At 34.8% G+C, this 21,037-nt stretch overlaps 1 protein-coding gene across 6 annotated transcripts in view; it reads left to right on the top strand.

Annotated features, from left to right (window-relative positions):
* Positions 1-21,037, top strand: part of Osbpl8 (oxysterol binding protein like 8) — a 135,400-nt gene that overhangs the window by 56,533 nt on the left and 57,830 nt on the right. For 2 of the 6 annotated variants that reach the window (XM_069988960.1, XM_069988950.1), the window contains exons 4-5: positions 3,651-3,684; positions 10,443-10,580. In XM_069988960.1, coding sequence (XP_069845061.1) covers positions 3,651-3,684; positions 10,443-10,580 — 172 coding nt within the window. The remainder of the gene's footprint in view (positions 1-3,650; positions 3,685-10,442; positions 10,581-21,037) is intronic. The other 4 variants (XM_069988992.1, XM_069988984.1, XM_069988969.1 and 1 more) reach the window with 3 other exon arrangements.

Genomic DNA, 21,037 nt, shown 5'->3' with positions numbered 1-21,037 from the left:
TAATCTTCACTTACTTATATCTTGCTTCTCATTAGCATTATTTAAAATCAACTTGGGTAGGGTGCTTTTACTGGCATCCAGTTTAATGCCTTTGTATCTGTATTCTGGGAAAGGTTTCTGAAGCCATGTTGACTTTTCATTGTATTTTGACTTGATTTTGGCGTTTTGGCTTGATTCGTAGTTCTCTTGCCCATTGTAATCTGTTTCTCTGGTGTCCTTTTATCCTGTGCTGATTTTTAGTCTGCAGTGATTAAGGCATTCTGATCATACATGATCATACAGGTTAACTCACATATATTGTAACGTGAGGTTTTTTTTTCTTTCTGGCAGCCTGAATTTTTCCCTGTGCTGCCTTATATACCCAACTGTGTACTTATCATTTCACTTTGATACCTAACAGACATTTCAAACTTGTCCCAAACTGAACTCTGTAATATTTTGTTCCAAAACCCAGCTGCTCTTAGTGTCTTTTCCATCTCAGTTAATGTCATTTCATCCTCCCAGGTTCCCAGTTCCCAGAGCTTAACACATCTTGATTTCTTCTTTCACTAATCTCCCACTGGGTAGATTTGGAAATTCTGCTATTCTACCTTCAAAATACATTCAGAAATCAACTACTTCTTGGTTTATTGCTCTCGAATACTTTACTTGTTTAAAGTCCCCTCCCCTATATTATTGCAGGAACTTCCCAGCTGTACTAGTTGAATAGATAATGTCTATTTCCATCATTATTCAGTTCCTTAAACTGAAAATTAGGATCATGACACAGGTGTACTTGAAAATATAATACTGAGAGTAAATGCATTTGGAGATTTTTGGCAGCAAATATTCAGAAGTTAATAGTGATTATAGAAGTTAGTGGTGATTCAGAAGTTAAGGGTGATTTTTCTGCACTCTGCTGTTAATAAAAAATACAGAACTATATAACAAAACAAGGTTTTTAATATTTTACTCCATATAGAAGATCAAGTCTAAAACCTTCAAATGTGCCTGGCTTGTGAAACTAAATATTCCAAACTATGTGAATGTATGACTAGAATCACTACTTTCCTTTAGAAAGTTATGGGTAAATCAAGGAAAACTGTCAGTGCAAGAAGATTTTAAAATTTAGGGGTGGGGGATACTTGAGTTTGCACTTACAGTCTCATGATTGCTGAATAGTCATTCTGTCACTTGAACCTTACTCTCAGTCCCTTTTACTTTAGGTTATTTTTCAGATATAATCCCCCCCCCCCCCCCAACTGGGATAGCCTTTAATTGGTGTCTCCTACCTATGCTTCCCACATAGCTAGTATTACAAAGTGTGCCACCATGCCTGGCTTGTTTGTTGAGATAGGAGTCTCATTGATATTTCTTGTCTGGACTGGCCTTAGAACACAATTCTCCTTGCTGGATGGCTCATATCTATTAGCTTAGCTACAGAGGAGACTGGGATCTTAGACACACACACACACACACAACACACACACACACACACACACACACACACACACACACACACACACACACACACACACACACACACACACACACACACACACACACACACACACACACACACACACACACACACACACACACACACACACACACACACACACACACACCCTCATGTCTATTAGCTTAGCTACAGAGGAGACTGGGATCTTAGACACACACACACACACACACACACACTCAACTTCTGATCACTGCCTCCCATTTGGCTAGGATTACAGATTTGAGCCATCATACCCAGGTCTCAATTGAGGGAGATTTTAAATGAATCTCTGAAGCATTTGTAAAGTTTGGCACAATTGTCTCTATCAGCTTTCTAACTTCCTTCAGTTTTCCAGTGTTACATTATTTATAACAAGTGACCCCCAAAGTTAAGTTTAGCAAAATAACATGTTTATTATTTCACATTATTTGGGTCAGGAATCCAAGAACAACTTAGCAAGATATCTCTGACTTAGTCTCTTATGTGGCTGCAGTTATGATACTTGGAAGGAGATATAACAGCTTTTATGTCTATTGAAAACTAGATTGGGTGAATGGAGGATGGAGAGATCCTCTTCCAAGTTCATTTAAATGTTTGGTTTATCTATGAATCTGAAATCAACTCATAGAGGAATAAGCTTAAATGAGTAAATACAACAAATATTAATAGACAAATGCCTTTTAAGGCATTAGGACACAATTTCAAAATCTGTTAAATAGCCATGTCTTTAAGGTAGTTACAAGTCCAAGATTTTTTATTTTTTTTGTGGGTCATGGGGCTTGAACTCTGTCCCTCAGCTCAAAGTGAGTGCTCTATCACTTGAGCTACAGTGCCACTTCCGGTTTTCTGGTGGCCTATTGGAGATAAGAGTCTCAAGGTCTTTCCTTCCGGGGCTGGCTTTGAACCACAATCCTCAGATCTCAGCCTCCTGAGAGTAGCTAGGATTACAGGCGTGAGCCACCGGCACCTGGCTACAAGTCCAAGATTTTCTGCATGATTACAGAAAGCCAGAACAAACAACTTTTTTTTTTTTTTTTTGTCACAGCGTATTACTGTTCCCTCTTGCTCTTTAAGTAAAAACAGTGTCATCAGTGGAGTTCCTTTTAACTTTAGTTTTGATATGTTACTATAGCTGGTGTTTGAAAGGAAGGAAAGCTGACAATGGTTCCCACTAAAGGCAGACTAAATAATTTAATCGATTAACAACATTTAGAGTAATTATGTTAAAATAGTTATTCGATTAATAGGTCAGGAGTATTTTACCTCTTTCTTGTCTTTGTAATCTCTTTATTCAAGAATTGAGTCTTTTGCCTGATGTGGTGGTACACCCCTGTAATCTCAGCATTTGAAAGACTAAGATTGGAGAATGGAAAGTTGAAAATTAGTCTGGAGTACATAGCAAGCTTGATGTCAGCCTGGAGCATATAGCCAGACCCATCTAAATACATACATCCATACATACGTACACACAACTGAGTCTTTTGAGTTCTTGAAATGCCAGAAGCTCCAGACAATATGCTTGAATAGTGTATTTTAAGAAAAATTTACCTAACTCATAAAATTTCCTTCTAACGAATGCTTTCTTTTTGCCATTTGAGAAGAATGTTGTTGCACTTTGATGTCTTTGTTGAAACTCTTTGCACAATGCTTGGCACATAATAAACATACAGTAAATGCTTGTTTTCTTTTCTGTAGAAGAAACAGACTAAATCTATAATATTGAGTACTTTCATGGCATCAAGTACTAATATTTAATAGTGCATGAGTATTGTATATTTTTAAACTGCCTTAAACTTTAAGAATAACTTTGGCTTTCACATTTTTAAATAGATTTCCACTCCTTATCTTAATCTTGAATTATATTTGAAAATAATTTTTTAACTTGAGTAGCTTCAAAACAAAACACTTTTGTGATTCTATTTTTCTCTTCTTACCTTTCTATCCTCAAATTAAAACATGTTTGATAATGCTTAAGCCAAGGTCTTTTTGGTGTGGAAAGGGGATATCTCATGAGTTATGATAATTAGAATTCAAGTGCATGTGCTTTCTACTTATAGACTAACGCTGTTTTCCTTGTCCTTTTGTTTCACTGCTGCTTCCATCCTGATGCACTTTCTTCTTCCTGGTTTGGATTGTATTTGTTTGCTCTTCAATTATTCTGCACTAAAAGCTTGGTGATAGCAAAGATATCCTTGGGCAATCAAGTAAGTAGCTAAAGTTTAAATTTCATTTTCGGGGACATGGTAGTATTTCAATGTGCACATAGAAAAGTCACGTACTATTTCAGTTTTGATCTGCCTCGCTTTCTAGGCATTGAAATACAAGGTAGAGTAAGAATGTCAATCAATGCTCAAAACCCATCAATCTCATTGTCACCTGAGATTCATAGTGTTTTCTTTTACATTATGATTAATCTAAAGAATGCATTTTTATTTAGCTAGTTGTATAATTTATAATTAGCCCTCTTCATAGTTTTTCCTAAAATCATATAAAGCACGAAACACTACTCAAGATGATACAAGGAACTTACTGCCATATGAAAGTTTTGCTTTTCTTCATCAGAATTTTTCTGTATAATTTGATATTAATTTTTTTTGTCATTCATGGGGCTTGAACTCTTGGACTGAACTCTTCAGCTCAAGTCAAGCACTCTACCACTTGAGCCACAGCGCCACTTCCAATTTTCTGGTGGGTAATTGGTGATAACAGTTTCATGGACTTTCCTGAAGGGCTGGCTTTGAACCAAGATACTCAGCTCTCAATTTCCTGAGTAGCTAGGATTATAGGCCACTGGCGCCTGGCTGATTTTGAAATTTTTGTATATTGAGGATGTTAAAAGTGAAACATGTTTTTTCTTAGGATTTTACTTTAAAATTAGATCCAATTTACCTCAAAAATTTTACTGTTTTTTTTTTTATTTGAGGGGAGGATAGGAACATTGTGTCACCCTTTTAATATATCCAATGAATAAAACATGTAACCTGCCACCTAAGGGGTTTTAGTATCTGTAGAGGAACACAAGCATATTAAAAATTATGGAATTACTAGAAGGAAAAAGAGCATCATAGATCATCTAATAAAACATTCATATCATAGATGAAGAGCCTGAGGCTAAATGGTTGAATATCTAAGAAGCTTCAATTGGTTGTTGGCCCAATGTACCTTTTTTCTATTTTTTTTTCTTTTTTGTCTGTCATGAGGCTTGAACTCAGGGCCTGAGCACTGTCCCTGGGCTTTTTTTGCTCTAAACTAAGCTCTTTACCACTTTGACCCACAGCTCCACTTCTGTTTTTCTGGTGGTTAATTGGAGCTAAGAGTCTCACAGACTTTAGAGACCTGGCTGGCTTTGAACCACAGTCCTCAGATCTTAGCTAGGATTATAGGTGTGAACCACCAACACCCAGCTCTTTCTATTCTTACTAAAAAAATGAAACAACTACTTTGCTGAATTCAAGCATAACAAAATAAAAAATGATGCATTAAAAAATAAATAAAGAATTTAATTCTGTTTAATTGCAGTGTAAGAAATAATACTAATTTAGGAAATTTTACTATTCATCTCTCAGTAGTTATCAACTGTTACAAGCCATTTTAATGCTTGCTCATTCTTCAACATTCAAGGAAGAGGAACTGGGTAAAATAATAACAAAGGCTTTTTTCTATGCTAAAAAATCTTGTCACCTAAATTGGTTGTTATTTCCTCTTCATACCAGTTAAAATACATAGGTATTTTTTCTCTAAAAGGAGATACTATTCAAATTTTAAAAAATTTAAATTTGTAACAATTCACAGTATTTAAAGTATACAGTTTGTTGTACAACCAGAAGTATCGGTACAGTAGAAAATTTTAAAGTAGAAGAAAAGAATACATTCTCTTAGATTTTATGTGCTTATGACTCTGACTTATAACTTAAAAGTTTATTATATCTTAGATCCTACAAAGGGCAGACACAAGAATTTGAAACTTTTTAAATTATGCAGTTTTTATGTTTGTAAATTGAATTCATAAAGGAAAGAAGGTTATAGATTTGTATCCTCCAGTACTATTATTAATCATTTTAGGTCATTTCTACTAAGATGAGTAAAGTACAATGACTAGCCAAGTAGGTTACATGCACTACAAGTACAACCAGCAGAGGGCACTGTAACATTATCTTTAGTAGGCAAGCCAACTCAAACTAAGATGATTAATTTGCCAAATTATATATTCAGTCATTTAGCAAGTATTGATCAGCTATGTGCCAGTGTATATAGACAGAACAAAGTCACTGCCGTTATCAGGTTTCAGGTGTTCCACTATTATGAAGATAACAGGATGCATTGTAGTGTTGTTTTTGTTATTTGTTTTGTTTTTGGGTTTTTTGGTGTGTTCTCATCAAGGCCTCAGCACTGTCCCTGACTTTTTTTTCCTCCTTCAAGTCTAGCGTTCTAGCACTTGAGCCACAGCACTTTGGCTTTTTGGTGGTTAATTGGAGATAAGAGTCTCAGGACTTTTAGTATCTGGAGAGGAATACAAGCATATTAAAAAAAATATATATATATATATATATATATATATATATATATATATATATAATATATGAATGACAGCCCTGGCTGTCTTCCAGCCACAATTCTCAGATCTCAGCCTTTTGAGTGGTTAGGATTACAGGTGCAAGCACCAGTGCCTTGCCGTGGTAGGGAGTTTTATATTATACAGAACCTCTTCTTTTGTCTCTATAGTTATTAATGATTGTGAATGGAGTGATAGAAACCAAATAGAAATATAACATTTCTGTTTTTCTGTAAAGAGGTATACTCTATGCATTGTTATTTCTATGTACTCTTCTCATTTCAAGGTTATCAATATCATACACTTACTACATTGGTTTCACATAGCTTAAAGAGCCAGATATGGTGGTGGACCCCTATAATGTTAATAATCAGGGAGCCAGAAGCAGGAAGATTATGAGTTTGTGAGTTCAAGGTCAACTTTGGCTATATAGTCACACACACACACACACACACACACACACACTCACACACACACACACACACGACTAAAAAGAGTTAAATAGAAATAAATTTTCTTTCAGAACTATTTCTTTGTTTATATAGTGAAGTCAGAATTCTAAGGCATACTTTAACTCCACCAGTGTTTTTTTTCTTACAACATTTTAAATTAGCTTTAACTATTCTGTAGGATAGTGTTGTACACATAATATATGACATTCATAAATAATAGAATATAATCAAATACTAGACATATATTAAACCTATAACTCAAGCTAAGAACTAGAATCTTAAAAATAACTCTTGTCAGCTGGGTGCTGGTGGCTCACTTCTGTAATCCTAGCTACTCAGGAGGCTGAGATCTGTATATCACAGTTCAAAGCCAGCCCAGGCAGGAAAGTCTGTGCGATTCTTATCTCCAATTAACTACCAGAAAACTGGAAGTGGTGCTATGGCTCAAGTGGTAGAGTGCTTGCCTTGAGCTGAAGAGCTCAGGGACAGTGTCCAGGCCCAGAATTCAAGCCCCACAACTGACCAAAAACAAAAACAAACAAAAAAGCCCCCCAAACTCTCTATGCTTCTTTTGTCTTTTTTCTCCATGCCTGGCCCCATAGGGTTTTTTTCTTTTTAATGAATAGGTTTTTTTTCATTATTGTTATTTTAAAATTACACCTGTAGCCCTAAGTTTTTCTTGGTTATTGAACTGATGGTTTAGTACCATACATATGTATTTTACTGTTTTGTGCTTTTTCAGTTTTATTATGGTATCATTAAACCAATCAATAATTTTCATGTAATGAATTTGTTTGGATATTTGGCTAGTGCTTTGTTATTTTAAAAGGAATTATTGCCTATTCTAATTTGCTTTTATATTATAAAATCTTTCAGGTTTTCTCAATGAATTTGTTTCTTTTATTTTCATAGAAGTATTCTTTGCCTGTGGTATGATGCAGAGATCTGTCTGTTTTTCCAGAGTGATATCCTGGGTGTCCCAATACTATTAATTTAGCGGTCTTTTTTTTTCTCTTACCTTTATTACATGTCTCTGCATTTGCCAATTTGTTTCTGAGAGCTCTCTAGTATGTTCTTTAGGCCAGTTTATTTTATTTTTGCATTTTAAATTTCAGGATGATGGTTATTTGTTTTTATTTGTTATTATTTGTTTTTGTGCCATTTCTGGGGTTTGAACTTAGGGCCTGGGTACTGTTGCTAGTTTTTTTTTTGTTTGTTTGTGTGTTTGTTATGTTTTTTTCTTCTCAAGGTTAGTACTCTACTACTTGAGCCACAGCTCCACTTCTTGCTTTTTGGTGGTTAAGATAAGAATTGCATGGACTTTCCTGCCCCGGCTAGTTTTAAGCCATGACCTCATATTTTAGTCTTCTGAGTACCTAGGATTATAGCCATGAGCCACCAATACCTGCCTCCCAATCTCAGTAATTTTTTTAGCAATCAGATGAATCTTAGATTTAGTAACTGACTGAGCCTCTATACTTTCTGATAATAAAAGTTTCTAAAGATACAAAGCAAATTAATTGTTTCTTTCAATAAGATTTCATTCAATACTTTTAGTATGCCAGGATGCAGTACCTTCAATATGCCAGGAAACATACCAAGAACTGAAAATTTAAGGGAAAATAAGGCAGACCAAACTTACTCTTAAGAAATTTAAAGTCTAGTGGAGAAAAAACAGACTATAGTCAATAAGATTTCAGCAATATCACACCTACAATGTAAACCATTTAGTATTAGGTGTTAAGAGTATAGCTGTGAAATGGTAGGCAAGTAACCATAAAATTAATAAATTGTGCCATAGTAAAATAAGACCTTATTTAGTAAAGAGCATTATGAAGAAACCAGAGAGCTTTTCTGAAGAGATGAAATTTGAGCACTGACAGCAAATGAGAGGAGCTAGAAGAAGAAATAGAAAGGCCCTGAGACCAAGAAGGCTGTTATGGCAAGAGCCAAGTTACTTGTGACAGAAGAGAGGTGGAGAATGAGGTTGGAAAGTTAGGTGCTAGACATTTAGATCATGGATTTGATTATAAGTATAATGGGAACGAACCATTGAGGGTACTTCTACATGATGGCAATCTGATTTGCCATCTAAAAGGATTGAGCTTTTGTTTAGAAAATGAACTCTTCATATCCAGGAAGCAAGGTAACATCTGGTACCGTTGGCCTGTAGAAGTGTTGCCTTGATTCAGAGTAGTAGTTGTGGAAATGGAACAGTAGTGGGATTCCAGAACAATTTTGAAGTACAGTCTAAAATCATAGATAATAGGATGTAAGATATGAGAAAGGAAAATCAAAGGCCCTATCTTAGGTTTTTGTCTTGAGAAAATGGAGAAAAAAGAGTACTGATGCCATTACCTATAGAGGAGGAGAGGCAGATCTAGTTTAAGCAGAAGCTAGAAATAGGTTTAGGAAAACTTGAGATGTCTGTTAACTAAAAGACATAATTGTAAGGCTTAAACTTGACTATGTAAGTTTTAGTTTAGGAGATATATAAAGTTAGGAACTTTCAGGCTATAGTTTTTTTAATTTTTTTGACTTGGTGGTATAAATTACTTTTTTATACCTTTACTTAAATTAAGTGAAAGGTTTGTATTTTTATTTTGAAATATAAGGAGCTAAAATATTGAAAATGAACACAATGAGACATATTAAAGCAAACTGATTAAAAATTGTGACAAAAATGTGAATGTGAAAATTTAAAACTAGAGAAAGTCGAGATTACTCTTTTTTTGCAGGGGTAGGGAAAGGGAGGTGCCAGTCCCGGGGTTTGAACTCAGGGCCTAGATGTTGTTCCTGAACTTTATTGCTCAAAGCTAGTTTTCTACCACTTGAGCCATAGCTCCAGTTAAGTTTTTTGGTGCTTAATTGGAGATAAACATTTCATGGACTTTCTTGCTTGGGGTGACTTCCAGCTGTGATCCTCAGATTTCAGTCTCCTGAGTGCCTATTCGGCCACCACCTGGCCGCCTCATTTTTTTTTTTTTTTTTTTTTGTCAGTTGTGGGTCTTGAACTCTGGGCCCAGGTGCTGTCCCTGAGCTCTTCAGCTCAAGGCAAGCACTCTACCACTTGAGCCATAGTACCACTTCCGGTTTTCTGGTAGTTAATTGGAGATGAGAGTCTCATGGACTTTCCTGCCCTGGCTGGCTTTGAACTATGATCCTCAGATCTCAGCCTTCTGAGTAGTTAGGATTACAGGCATGAGCACTGACGCCTAGTCTCTCATTCTTTCTTGAGCTGAAACTAAACTGCCTTGAAAAGACAGAGTAAAAGAGTCAGATTCTTAGACTCTTGGAGTGTTTTTATTTTCTCATCTTTTCTTTTCACTTCCTCTTTTTAAAAAAAAATCTGTTTTCATTGTTTCCCTGTATTAGCAGCATAGGCAAAAGGGTGAGAAGCATCTTCAAAATTGATTATTGTGATAGAAAAATTTAACAAAAACACTTTGGAATCAAATAAGTTAGAATCTTACCTTTTTTATTTACTGACTACTTAGTTTTAAGACAAGAATAGAAATTTGGGGAAATAGAAAATGTTATTTTATACTGCTAATAATTTGCATGTTACTGGTAAAACTGAATATTGTTTCATATGCTTTTTGACCATTTGTATTTCTCCTTTGAAATGCCTTTGTCTTTTGCCCGTTGTTCATTCTACTGGCACATATAAAGAGTAGAGGCACACAGCAAATACCAGGGGGGTGCTGCTCATTATCGGTTGGGTGTGTATTTTCATTTTATAATGTGTGTTTCTTGCATATTTCACTCACTCAAACTGTCAGTTTCTCTTGGATTTGTAGAAAGCCAACATAAAATAAAATATGATTATGTGAATTTATAGAAGTATTGAGTAAGAAATATGTATATATTTGAACATTTGACTCATAATTTGATTCCATATTGTGGTCAAATAAATCTTCAACCTTAGTACTAATTATTTTACTTCTCTTTCTTTGAGCTATTGTAGCAAACAGTGACGAATCTCAAGTTTTGACATCAGGAAAGATGAATCAACGCCAAGGAAAAGAATCATACTCAACACCAACTAAGGATTTACACCAGCCATCTCTGAGTCCTGCAAGTCCTCACAGCCAGGGTAAGAAGTTGTGGTCTTGGGCTTTTTGTTTCTTTATTCAAAATGTTAAAAGTTCTCTCTACTAAGTGTAATTGAAGTATCTGAATAAAATCTGGCGTGTATAGCTTTTATATATAATTATAAATGTTCTTCTATGATACTATACCACAACTTGGTTTTTGCTTTTGTTTTATTTTTTTGAGACATGATTTTGCTCTATAGTGCAAGATAGCCTGTTACTTGTAATCCTACTGCTTTGGCCTCCCTACTTTTGCAATCATAGGAGTTCATTACTTTGACTGGCTGGTCTTACTTAAAAAAATATTGGTTACAATATAGCATCTGAAACTACATCATTGTACTTTTCTGTGTTCTACTAAATTAAAATCCATTTAGCTGTCTTTAATTTTTTTATTCAACAATATTTTACCATTTGAATTTAGGGCTTCATGCTTCCTAGGCTGGTACTCGACCACTGAGTCATGCCTTCAGCTCTGTTTATTTTATTTTTTAGAATAATCACATTTCTCTACATAGCTAAGCTACAATTTCCCAATTTAAGCTCCCTATAGTTGCCGGTCTTACAGGTATGTGCCTTCAGTTTGAGGACAGATACCTTGTGTCAGAGCTGGCCTGAAACTGTGATCCTCCTCTCCTGTTCCTTAACCTCTCAAATAGCTAGGATTCAGGTATGAACCACTGTGTCCAGCTTCTGTCTTGAATTTTGAATGCCTCTCTACTCATGCATGATTTTGAAACATATCATGTAGAAAATATTCATTTACCAAATTATGCAAAGCTTTCAAATGTTGACTCACAGTGTGTCAAAACTATGTGTGCAAAAGGTTTGTTATTAACATTGGTAAGTGAAACACATACCTGTGAATGCATGAACACAAAGAATCCAGTGATTACTAATAGAGTTTGGTGGCCCTTGCCTTGATTTGTGCTTAGGTGCTAGCAGTTTTGTCCATTATTACTTTTGCACCATCAGTGAAAACGTTAGCACAATGAAAAATACTATGAAACTGGATTGTACCTTCAGACTGTAAAATGATCTTACAGTCCCCCACAGGTTAATGGATCACACTTTTTAATTTATAGTTGCTTAATTTTATATAGTAGATTCTGACAGCTCATTTAATTAAATGTTCCAAATTATCTTGTACTACTGAGAGCTCCAGTGGAAAAACTTTTGCTTTTACAACTGAGAACTTGAATTTACTTTTTAAAGTTAATATATTTAGGTAATCCCTGGTCTGTGTTTTTACTTTTTGTAGTATCAGTTGCTTAGTCAGTTGTGTTTTGAAATAATTAAATGGAAGTTTCCAGAAATAAATAATTTGTATTCCATTTTAAGTAGCATTATAAATTCTCAATAATGTCTTGCTCTGTCCCACCAACAACATGAATCATCCCTTTGGCCAGTCATACTCAACCTTGAGATACAATAAATACCTACTATCTTCTGGTGACTGAGAAAGAGGGAGAAATAAAGAAGGGAAAGAAGAGGGAAGGAGGAAGGAGAAAGGGAAAGAAAGAGAGGAGGAGGGAGGGAGACAGATAAGCCATACTTATGTAACAGTACATTGTTATCATTGCTATGTGTTATTGTTGGTAATCTCTTTCTACTTTATAATTAAATTTTATTAGTGATGTATGTATAGTAAAAAAAACATAGTATAATGCATCTATAGTTCAGTACTATATGTGTGGGTTCAGTGATACACAGAGAAAGTTATCCCTGTGGATAAGAGAATGGGAGCTATCATACTTAATTATTTTTTTAGTTAAATTTAGACGTTGGCATATTTTACTGGCTGTGTGATTAGTATGGTTTATATGTGTTATCACTTGATGAATTATCCTTTGAGTTTAAGTTTTTGTAACATTTTGTAAAGTAAATATAGGTTGACCATATCTTACCCAAAAATCTGAATTCTAGACTACTACAAAATTGTAGGTTGACAAAATTTGAAGCTGACATGACACAGAAGTAGAAAAATTCCATTCCTGACTTCGTGTGTCAGTCATAGTCAAAACATAAGCACAATAAATTTAACTAAAGCTATGTGTACAAGGTATATACAAAACTTAAATGGGGGGCTGGGAAGGTGGCTCAGTGGTAGAGCGCTTGCCTTGCATGCCTGAGGCCCTGGGTTCGATTCCTCAGCACCATATAAGCAAAAAGAAAAAAGCCGGAAGTGGCGCTGTGGCTCAAGTGGTAGAGTGCTAGCCTTGAGCTGAAGAGCTGAGGGACAGTGCCCAGGCCCAGAGTTCAGGCCCCACAACCGGACCCCCCCCAAAAAATAAAAAATAAAAACTTAAATGGATTTGTGCTTAGACTTAGTTGCCATCTCCAAGTTATTTCATATGTATATGAATTCCAAAATCTATAGTCTTGAAATTAAACATTTCTGTTTCAAGTATTTCAGATAAATGTACTAAGTTATTTTGATTTAATTTTTTTCTCCATTGTTTTATATGAGAACATTTTAAAATATATGGTATTATGGAAACTTTTAAAATTTGAAGCAACTACTGTGTTGTATATTGATTTGTAGCTAAATATTCATAGGTAAGCCATGAAGAAATTAATATTTGTACACAATGATTGACATTGATGTACTTGTTATTAATTAAATTTATTGTAAGGCAAAATATCTCCCTCTAGCTTACCTACTGTAGTTAAACATTACAGTTGCAATCATCAGAGTTTTGTTTGAAATATGATAGACCTGTTAATTCTAGATTACAAAGATCAACTACTAGAGGTAATAAACAAATATCTAGAAAGTCTCCTTGGTACCAAACCTACCATATTTCAAGTACTCATAACTAATATTTCACCTAGTCATCAGTAGAAAGATTAGTGCTCCAAAAGTTTACTTTAAAATATTTTTTGCAAGGAAGATCTGTCTTTAGTTTTTTGAGGAAGCTCCATTCTGATTTCCAGTATTTGCACCAACAATACGAATGTACTTTTCCCTCAAATCCTCACCACTAAACATTGATTGATAATGACTAACATTTTAAACCCTTCATATGTCTAAGAGTTATATATGTGTTATAGAATTGTTATAAGAACCTTATGGATATATATCATTCTCCCCATTTTACAAATGAGGAAACTGAGTGGTTAGTATGGATTTACAGAGTTAGTATGGAATTAATTGGGCTGGAATGCGAACCTAGATATAACTGGAAATTGATTATTTTTACTTTCAGGCAATTTACTTTTGTTTACAGTTTTATTATTTTTTCTAGACACAAAATTTCCAAACTTTAATTCTGTCTCCTGTGTGACTTAGTAAATCCCATTACATGTACAATGACTTGTTTAGAATTTTTTACATTTTTTCTAGATAGTACGTAAGAGTGCAATTGCTAGGTAATATAGTAAGTGTGTAAGAAACCGTTTTCCAGCTGGGATTGTGGCTTAGTAGTAGAGTACTTGTCTAACATGTATGAAACCCTGGGTACAATTCCTCAGTATCATATAAACAGAAAATGCCAGAAGTGGCACTGTGACTCACAGTGGTGGAGTGCTGGCCTTGAGCAAAAGAAGCTCAATGACAATGCCCAGGCCCTGAGTTGAGGACTGGCAAGAACAAAAACAAAAAAAGCTTTGGCCAGGCACTGGTGGCTCACACCTGTAATCCTAGCTACTCAGGAGGCTGAGATCTGAGGATTGCAGTTAAGTCCATGATGGCAGGAAAGTCCATGAGACTCTTACCTCCAATTAACCACCAGAAAACCAGACATGGTGCTGTGACTCAAGTGGTAGAGTGCCCACCTTGAGCCGAAGAGCTCAGGGACAGTGCCCAGGTCCATAGTTCAAGTACCACGACTGACAAAAAACCAAAAGACACACACAAAAAAAAACCCCAACGTTTTCAAAGTGATTGTGCCACTTGTACATTCCATTTAGCAGCATGTGAACAGTCTAGTTGCTATATATCCTTGATAGTTTTTAGTCACTCTAGTGGACATGTAGTAGTGTCACAGTGCATATTGAGCATCTTTTTCATATGATTACTGTGTATCCTTTGTGAAATGTCAGTTCATATTTTTGACCAATTGAAAATTGTTTTTTTGTATTATTTTGTAGCTTTACACTCAGTAATATATTTTGGTAACATTTTTTGATAGCCGAGCATCTCATACTTTCTTCTAATGTCATGCCTTACTGAAGTTTTATAGTGTCAAGACTGATTTGTCTCTTCATTTTCATTCTTACTATCACTATCCTACTGACATTTTTGTTGTTTTATCTTTATACTGTATAGTTCTACAGCCTTCTATCCACTATTAGGAAAGATCGTGCCCCCTCTAGTATAATAGGTTCTACTTTTTTGTGGGTTTTGTTGTTGTTTGTTTGGTGTTGGCCTTGGGGCTTGAACTCAGAGCTTAGTCACTGTCCTTGGACTTTTTTTCTCTCAAGTCTAGTGCTCTACCACTTGAGCCATAGCTCCACTTTGAACTCTTTTGGTAGTTCATTAGAGATAAGAGTCTCAGGAACTTTCTTGCCCTGGCTTGTATTTCAACTGTGATCCTCAGATCTCAGCCTCCTAAGTAGCTTGGATTACATCTGCTCATGGCTAGGCTCATTTTTCTTAACAAAACAACCAGGCAAAACATACTGTTAGTGGGTAGGTGCTTGCAGGCAGCTTGTTCCTGTAATCCTCGTTACTCAGGATGCTGAGATCTGAGAATCCCAATTCAGAGCTAAACTGGGCAGAAAGTCTCCACTTAATCACAAAACAGCTAGAAGTAGAGCTGTGGCTCAAGTGGTAGAGCACTAGTCTTAAGTAGAAATAGAACCCAGGCCTGGAATAGCACCAAGTCCCTGAGTTCATCCCCATGACTAGCACAAGAAAAAGGAAGGAAGGAAATAAATTACTGTTGCATATTAAGTGAAGTTATAATGGGGTAAAGTTTCTTATAGATATACGTGGCTGAAGATGGCATGGATCCTACGTAGTAGATCTCTAAGTGAAGTAACACAAAGAGCAAAACTAGCTAAATATCTGTATTTACTTCCATTCTGTAAAAAGCATTGGCTTAATGTTGCCCAGAGCAGTGGCACCTGAGTCTGGCTTGTCTGAGAAACCACCTGGGTACTTTACTTAGATACAAATTCTGTGCCATCCTTTCAAAAGCTCTAGGGAAAGACTTGGTAACAAGTGTTGATAAAGCTCTCTAGATGTATCTTATGTAGTAACATTTGGACTTGGAAAAGGAAACTAGTCATTGAGAGCATACAAATGACAGCTTCTATCATCTGGTGGTCAAGGCTCTCTTAGTATGTCTGATTTACTCCATTGACACAATTTCATTTTGCATTTCTTGTATAGTCCAGCTTAATGGCCTTCTTCACTGTGGTTTTAATTTTTCTGTTTCTCCACTGTGGCATGTCTTTCTCTTCCTGAACCTCCTGATGTTGCAGTTTAAACTTTTTCTCCTTTATAAGACTTTTTCACATGGATAATGTTTTCCTAATTTCCAAAATTCCCATGTCCATGTATGGTTATTACAGTGGGATTTATTTGCAGACTCAACCAACACAGTGTTAGTTGCATTAAATTACATGTTTAGTAAGTGAAGGATTATTTACCATTAATTAGTAATTTTGTCCACTCATTGCTCTTCTATTTATGCATATTAACTTATATCAGCTTACTAGATCATTATTGCTGAAAAACAGTCCTTAAGTCTTTAACAATCTAGTGTCTACCATTTTAAGGTTTTTCTTTTTTTAAAAAAAGAGCTGAGGACATTTGACTCTCCTTATTAAACCCATACACATCAAGATAAACTGAGTTAAATGTTCGTATTATGGTTATAAATGAGATTATTCCAAATATTGTATATTATCTTGATTGTTTCCTTATTCAGAAGCTAAGTTTTATGACATAATAGTTTATATGTAAGTACTATTAGAATCTTAAGTAGGATGAGATTTGTTTTATGCTGACTTGTTTGAGTTTTATATATTTGAATTTTTTAATGAAGCAAGAAAGACATGTAGATAAATGAAGCTTGTTATCTCCCTTTCCATACCCTTTCCTCCTCTAGTTTTAAGTAAAAGCAGTGTCAAAGGAGTCTAGAGACTAAATTATACCTCATCTCATGGGTAGAAACTCTGTTCCCTATGGATTATGTTTAAAATTGTTTACTTAGCGTCCTGATGTACTTGAGCTAATCCTTCCTTTGTGGTTGTGAAAAGCTGTTTTGTTTGCTTTTGTTGAGTTACAGTGTTTCATAATATACAATAATGCCTTAATTAAATGAGTCAATTTCAAGTTCTCTCTTCCTCTTCTTTCCTTTATTTGGGTGGTACTAGGAACTGAACTCAGGGCTTTGAACCTTCTAAGCAAGCATTCTACCACCTGAGCTGTACTGCCCAGTCATTTTACTTTTTAGTTAGTTTTTCATACAAGGTCTTGCACTTTTGCCTGGGAAGGCTTTTAGACCATAATCTTTTTTGAGTAGTTAGAATTTCGAGTTTCTGTCACCTACCCAGCCCAAATTAATGTTTCAATGTTTGAAATTTTGAATCATTTTAGAATAAAAAGTTTTGCTCTGTAAACCATTTTAGTTATGTTAGAGCATGCTAATACTGTCTTTATCTTTTCCCTTAGCAAATCCTCTTAAGCCTACAAAATTCCTTCACCTTGAATACCTTGACAACACTAAAAATGAAACGAGTACATATTTACAACTTAATAGTACATATTTACAACTTTCAAAGAGATTTTCTTTGAAACAGTTTAGTAGTGTGAAGATATATCAAATTCCCTAGGGTTACTGAGACATTGTGGGTATAATCTCAGATGGGGTTAACTGAGAGTACCTTCATTTAAAGTGGTACACAGATAAAAGGACACCTGAAAGTTACCTTCTTCCATGAATCGAAGCAGTTCCTCCTTTCTTGGTAAGACTTTTGTAGAGCAATTCTGACCATAGAAATGTAACATATAGGGGGGAGGGAAAATGGGAGAAAAACTAAGGGAGAGGATAACAATGTTCTACAATAAATGTACTCATTACCTTATATAACTGTAACCCCTCTGTATGTCACCTTTACAATAAAATAAAATTTTAAAAAGCAAAAACAAAAAAGTAACATATATGTTCTTGAATAGATGTGTTATATTTCATGAGAACTATTTTGTATGAGAGAGGACTTGAAATTTTTCCTATTCGTCTCCCACTGTCTTTATAAAAAAATTATCCTATGTAATATATTTTAGTTTGCAATCATAGGCTATTTTTGATAGAAATAATATAGAGATTTATGAATTTTCTTCTGAGTTTCTGATTCCGTAATACATTAGATATCTGAAGTTTGTTGTTTCATAGGACACAGATATTGTCTGTGTTGAAATTGAGGTAGTTGCTACATAGAACTATGGTAGTATCTATAAAATACTAAAAGAATATAATATTGGATAAATTAAAATAAAGCATTTAAAAATAGCTCTAAATAAAGCATTTTAAAATAGCTCTTGTAAAATGTTACAAATTCTGTATTTAACTCTTTTAGTGCCTCTGCAGAGGAAACAAAATAATAGGAAACAGGTATTGAAAAGTAAGAAGGAATAAGTTCTGCTTTTTAAAATCATCTTTACAAAGGTGAGAGGATTGATTATTCTTCCCAAGCCCTCTTAATTACTTTTTTAACCCAAGTGGAAAGATAAGTACTGAGAATTCTAAAGGGTTTTTTTGTTCTTGAAAATGTCTTTTTTAAAATATATTTTTAACATAAGATAATATTAAAGGGATTTAACCTCCTTTTACTTTGAAGATCAAGATGAAGATCTCCCTAGCACAAGTGGTTAAAAAAGTTTTATCTGTGCTGCTAGACTAACATTTGAGGAATTTATAGTCAGACTGTATTTTAATACATGTGTAACAGAGTTAATGCCATATAATTTACCATGTAATATTTGCATAATTTCTAGGAGCAAATAGCTTTGTGGAATTTTTTGTTTCTATTCCTTTAGACTTTGAGACTTTGAAGTGTATATTAATTTTATTTTACAGTGAAACATGGAAATTTTAGCATAGTCATCTCTTTCTAGGTGAAGGAAGGATGTTCATGACAGATGGACTAATGTCCCCTGGAAAGTACAGGATTTCCAAGTATCTTCTCCACGAAATTGGCATTTACTGAGCCCGTGTTATAGTTGTTTTTTACTAGTAAGAAAAACAAACCAAAGATGTTATTTCAGCCTTTGTCTTCATGGATTTAATTTGTAGTTGGGAATTTTAGGGAAAAGAAATAGATAAAGAAATATGAAAATATGTAAATAAAATTTTAGTTCCACAAAGTAGATGTTTAAAGAAAATCAAAATGTGAAGTAAAATGTTTTAAAGCTACACTACCAGCAAGTAAAGGAATTAGTAGGAAGAGAAAAATTATTTACACTATAGTACCCCAAAGACTTTTTCTTGCCATTTTCCCAGCTCTGTGAGACTTTCTCTGATGTGTAATCAAGGAAGACTGGAGAAAAGTTATGTGGCTACTTCAAGGTCTGGTTGGAAGGCTTGTCATGTGCAGTATAGGTAGACATCATTCTTGTTTGTTTTGTATGGACATAACTGTGCCTCATACTGGGCTAGATCCACACTGTAGCCTTGACACAAGGCTGCCTACAAAATTATAGTTGGATCTTCAGATGGTAGGCCTTTTATAAGAAATAGAGTTGAATTTTGCGGTCTGTGGATCTCCAAGTAGGAGGTCATTAGCAGTCAGAACTCCTGGGACTGTGATAGAGGGGGTTGCTAGAGATGGATTAGGCCTGTTTCAAGATCTGCAGTTGGTCCAAGGTTAGCAGGCTTGTCACCAAGAGTACCAATGGTCATGGAAGATAGGTACAGTGTTTTAAAGTTCATTTTTGGTTCTTCAAATAATTTTTACTTTAAATAATAATTTTATGTTAAAAAAGTACTGAAATTTCCCTTGTGAAATTAATAACCAGCAGTATATTTTTCTTGAGGTCACTGTAGTACGGTTTTGTTTCAATCAAATTACAGATCCTCCCAGAATTCAACTCATTATTACTCTTTATTTTTTATTATTATCATAAAATGTAAGTTACCATGGACTATAAATAGATAAATAGCCAGAGGCCAGTGGCTTATGTCTGTAATCCTAACTGCTTAGGAGGCTCTGTTGAAGCCAAACCCAGGCAGCAAAGTCCGTGAGACTCCAATTAATTAGAAAAACCCAAGCTGAAGATGTCTCTCAAGTGGTGGAATTGCTTGGGTTTTTCTAATTAATTGGAGTCTCACGGACTTTGCTGCCTGGGTTTGGCTTCAACAGAGCCTCCTAAGTAGTTAGGATTACAGACATAAGCCACTGGCCTCTGGCTATTTATCTATTTATAGTCCATGGTAACTTACATTTTATGATAATAATAAAAAATAAAACAAAAATCATCAAAGTACAAGTCTTTTACATTAGCCATTAACTTATTTTTTGTTATAAACTTGAACTACATTTGCCTAAGAAAAAAACATTGCACAGGAAATTGAGGTGCTTTTTGAAAATGGCCTTTCTAGCTTATATGGGATGATGTTGTGTATGACAAGAGAATCAGCCTTGAAATATGCATAGTGAAGAAAGGAAACTGAATCTTATGATAAATTACCTAATTAAAAAAAAAACCCTACTACTGTTTTTAGTTTTTTTTTTAAACCCTCTAAGTTATGACTGTTGTTGGGGTTTTTTTGTTTTTGTTTTTGTTTTGCCAGTCCTGGGGCTTGCACTGTCCCTGAGCCTTTTTGTGCTCAAGGCTAATGCTCTACCACTTGAGCCACTGGGCCACTTCCAGCCTTTTCTGAATAGTTTATTGGAGATAAGCATCTCAGGGACATTTCTGCTGAGCTGGCTTCAAACCTAGCTACTCAGCCTCCTGAGTAGCTAGGATTACAGATACGAGCCACTGGTACCCAGCATTATGACTGAATTTGTTAGGTAGATTTTCCAGTTGAAAATAAGAACTGTGATCAGAAAAACAAATCTAGGAACAATTGAGTAGAGCTTTTCAAATTGAATATAGGGACACAAGGGTAAATGGAGTTCTGTAATTTAAAATTCTTTGGAGAGGAGGCTGCAATGCTTGGTAGGAAATGTATGCATTATCCTGCCCATGTAATTCTGTACAGTATGTTCTCAAATAAAATAAAATTAAATTAAAAAAAATTCTTTGGAATTTTAAAGATTGGGTATAAGGAGATAGTGTTTGTGTGTCTTTTAAGAAAATAAGAAATTATCTGTGATCTTACTAGTCTCTTAGTTTAACGACAGTATATAAAAAAGTGTTTCTTCTTGTTTCTGAGATAAAGTTGTTTATTAATTTTTATAGAACAGTTTTAAGTGACTAGAAAAAAGTCACTGTTAGATTATATATTTTTTTGAAAAGTTTAAAATGAAGAGGCTTTGCAGCAACTCATTTGTTTCAAGGGAA

Source organism: Dipodomys merriami, unplaced genomic scaffold, assembly GCF_024711535.1.
Source record: "Dipodomys merriami isolate MVZ:Mamm:240054 unplaced genomic scaffold, mDipMer1.0.p SCAF_10, whole genome shotgun sequence".
Classification (NCBI taxonomy): domain Eukaryota; kingdom Metazoa; phylum Chordata; class Mammalia; order Rodentia; family Heteromyidae; genus Dipodomys; species Dipodomys merriami.
Note: the sequence above shows the minus strand (reverse complement) of the source record. Positions and strands in the feature narration are given on the sequence as shown.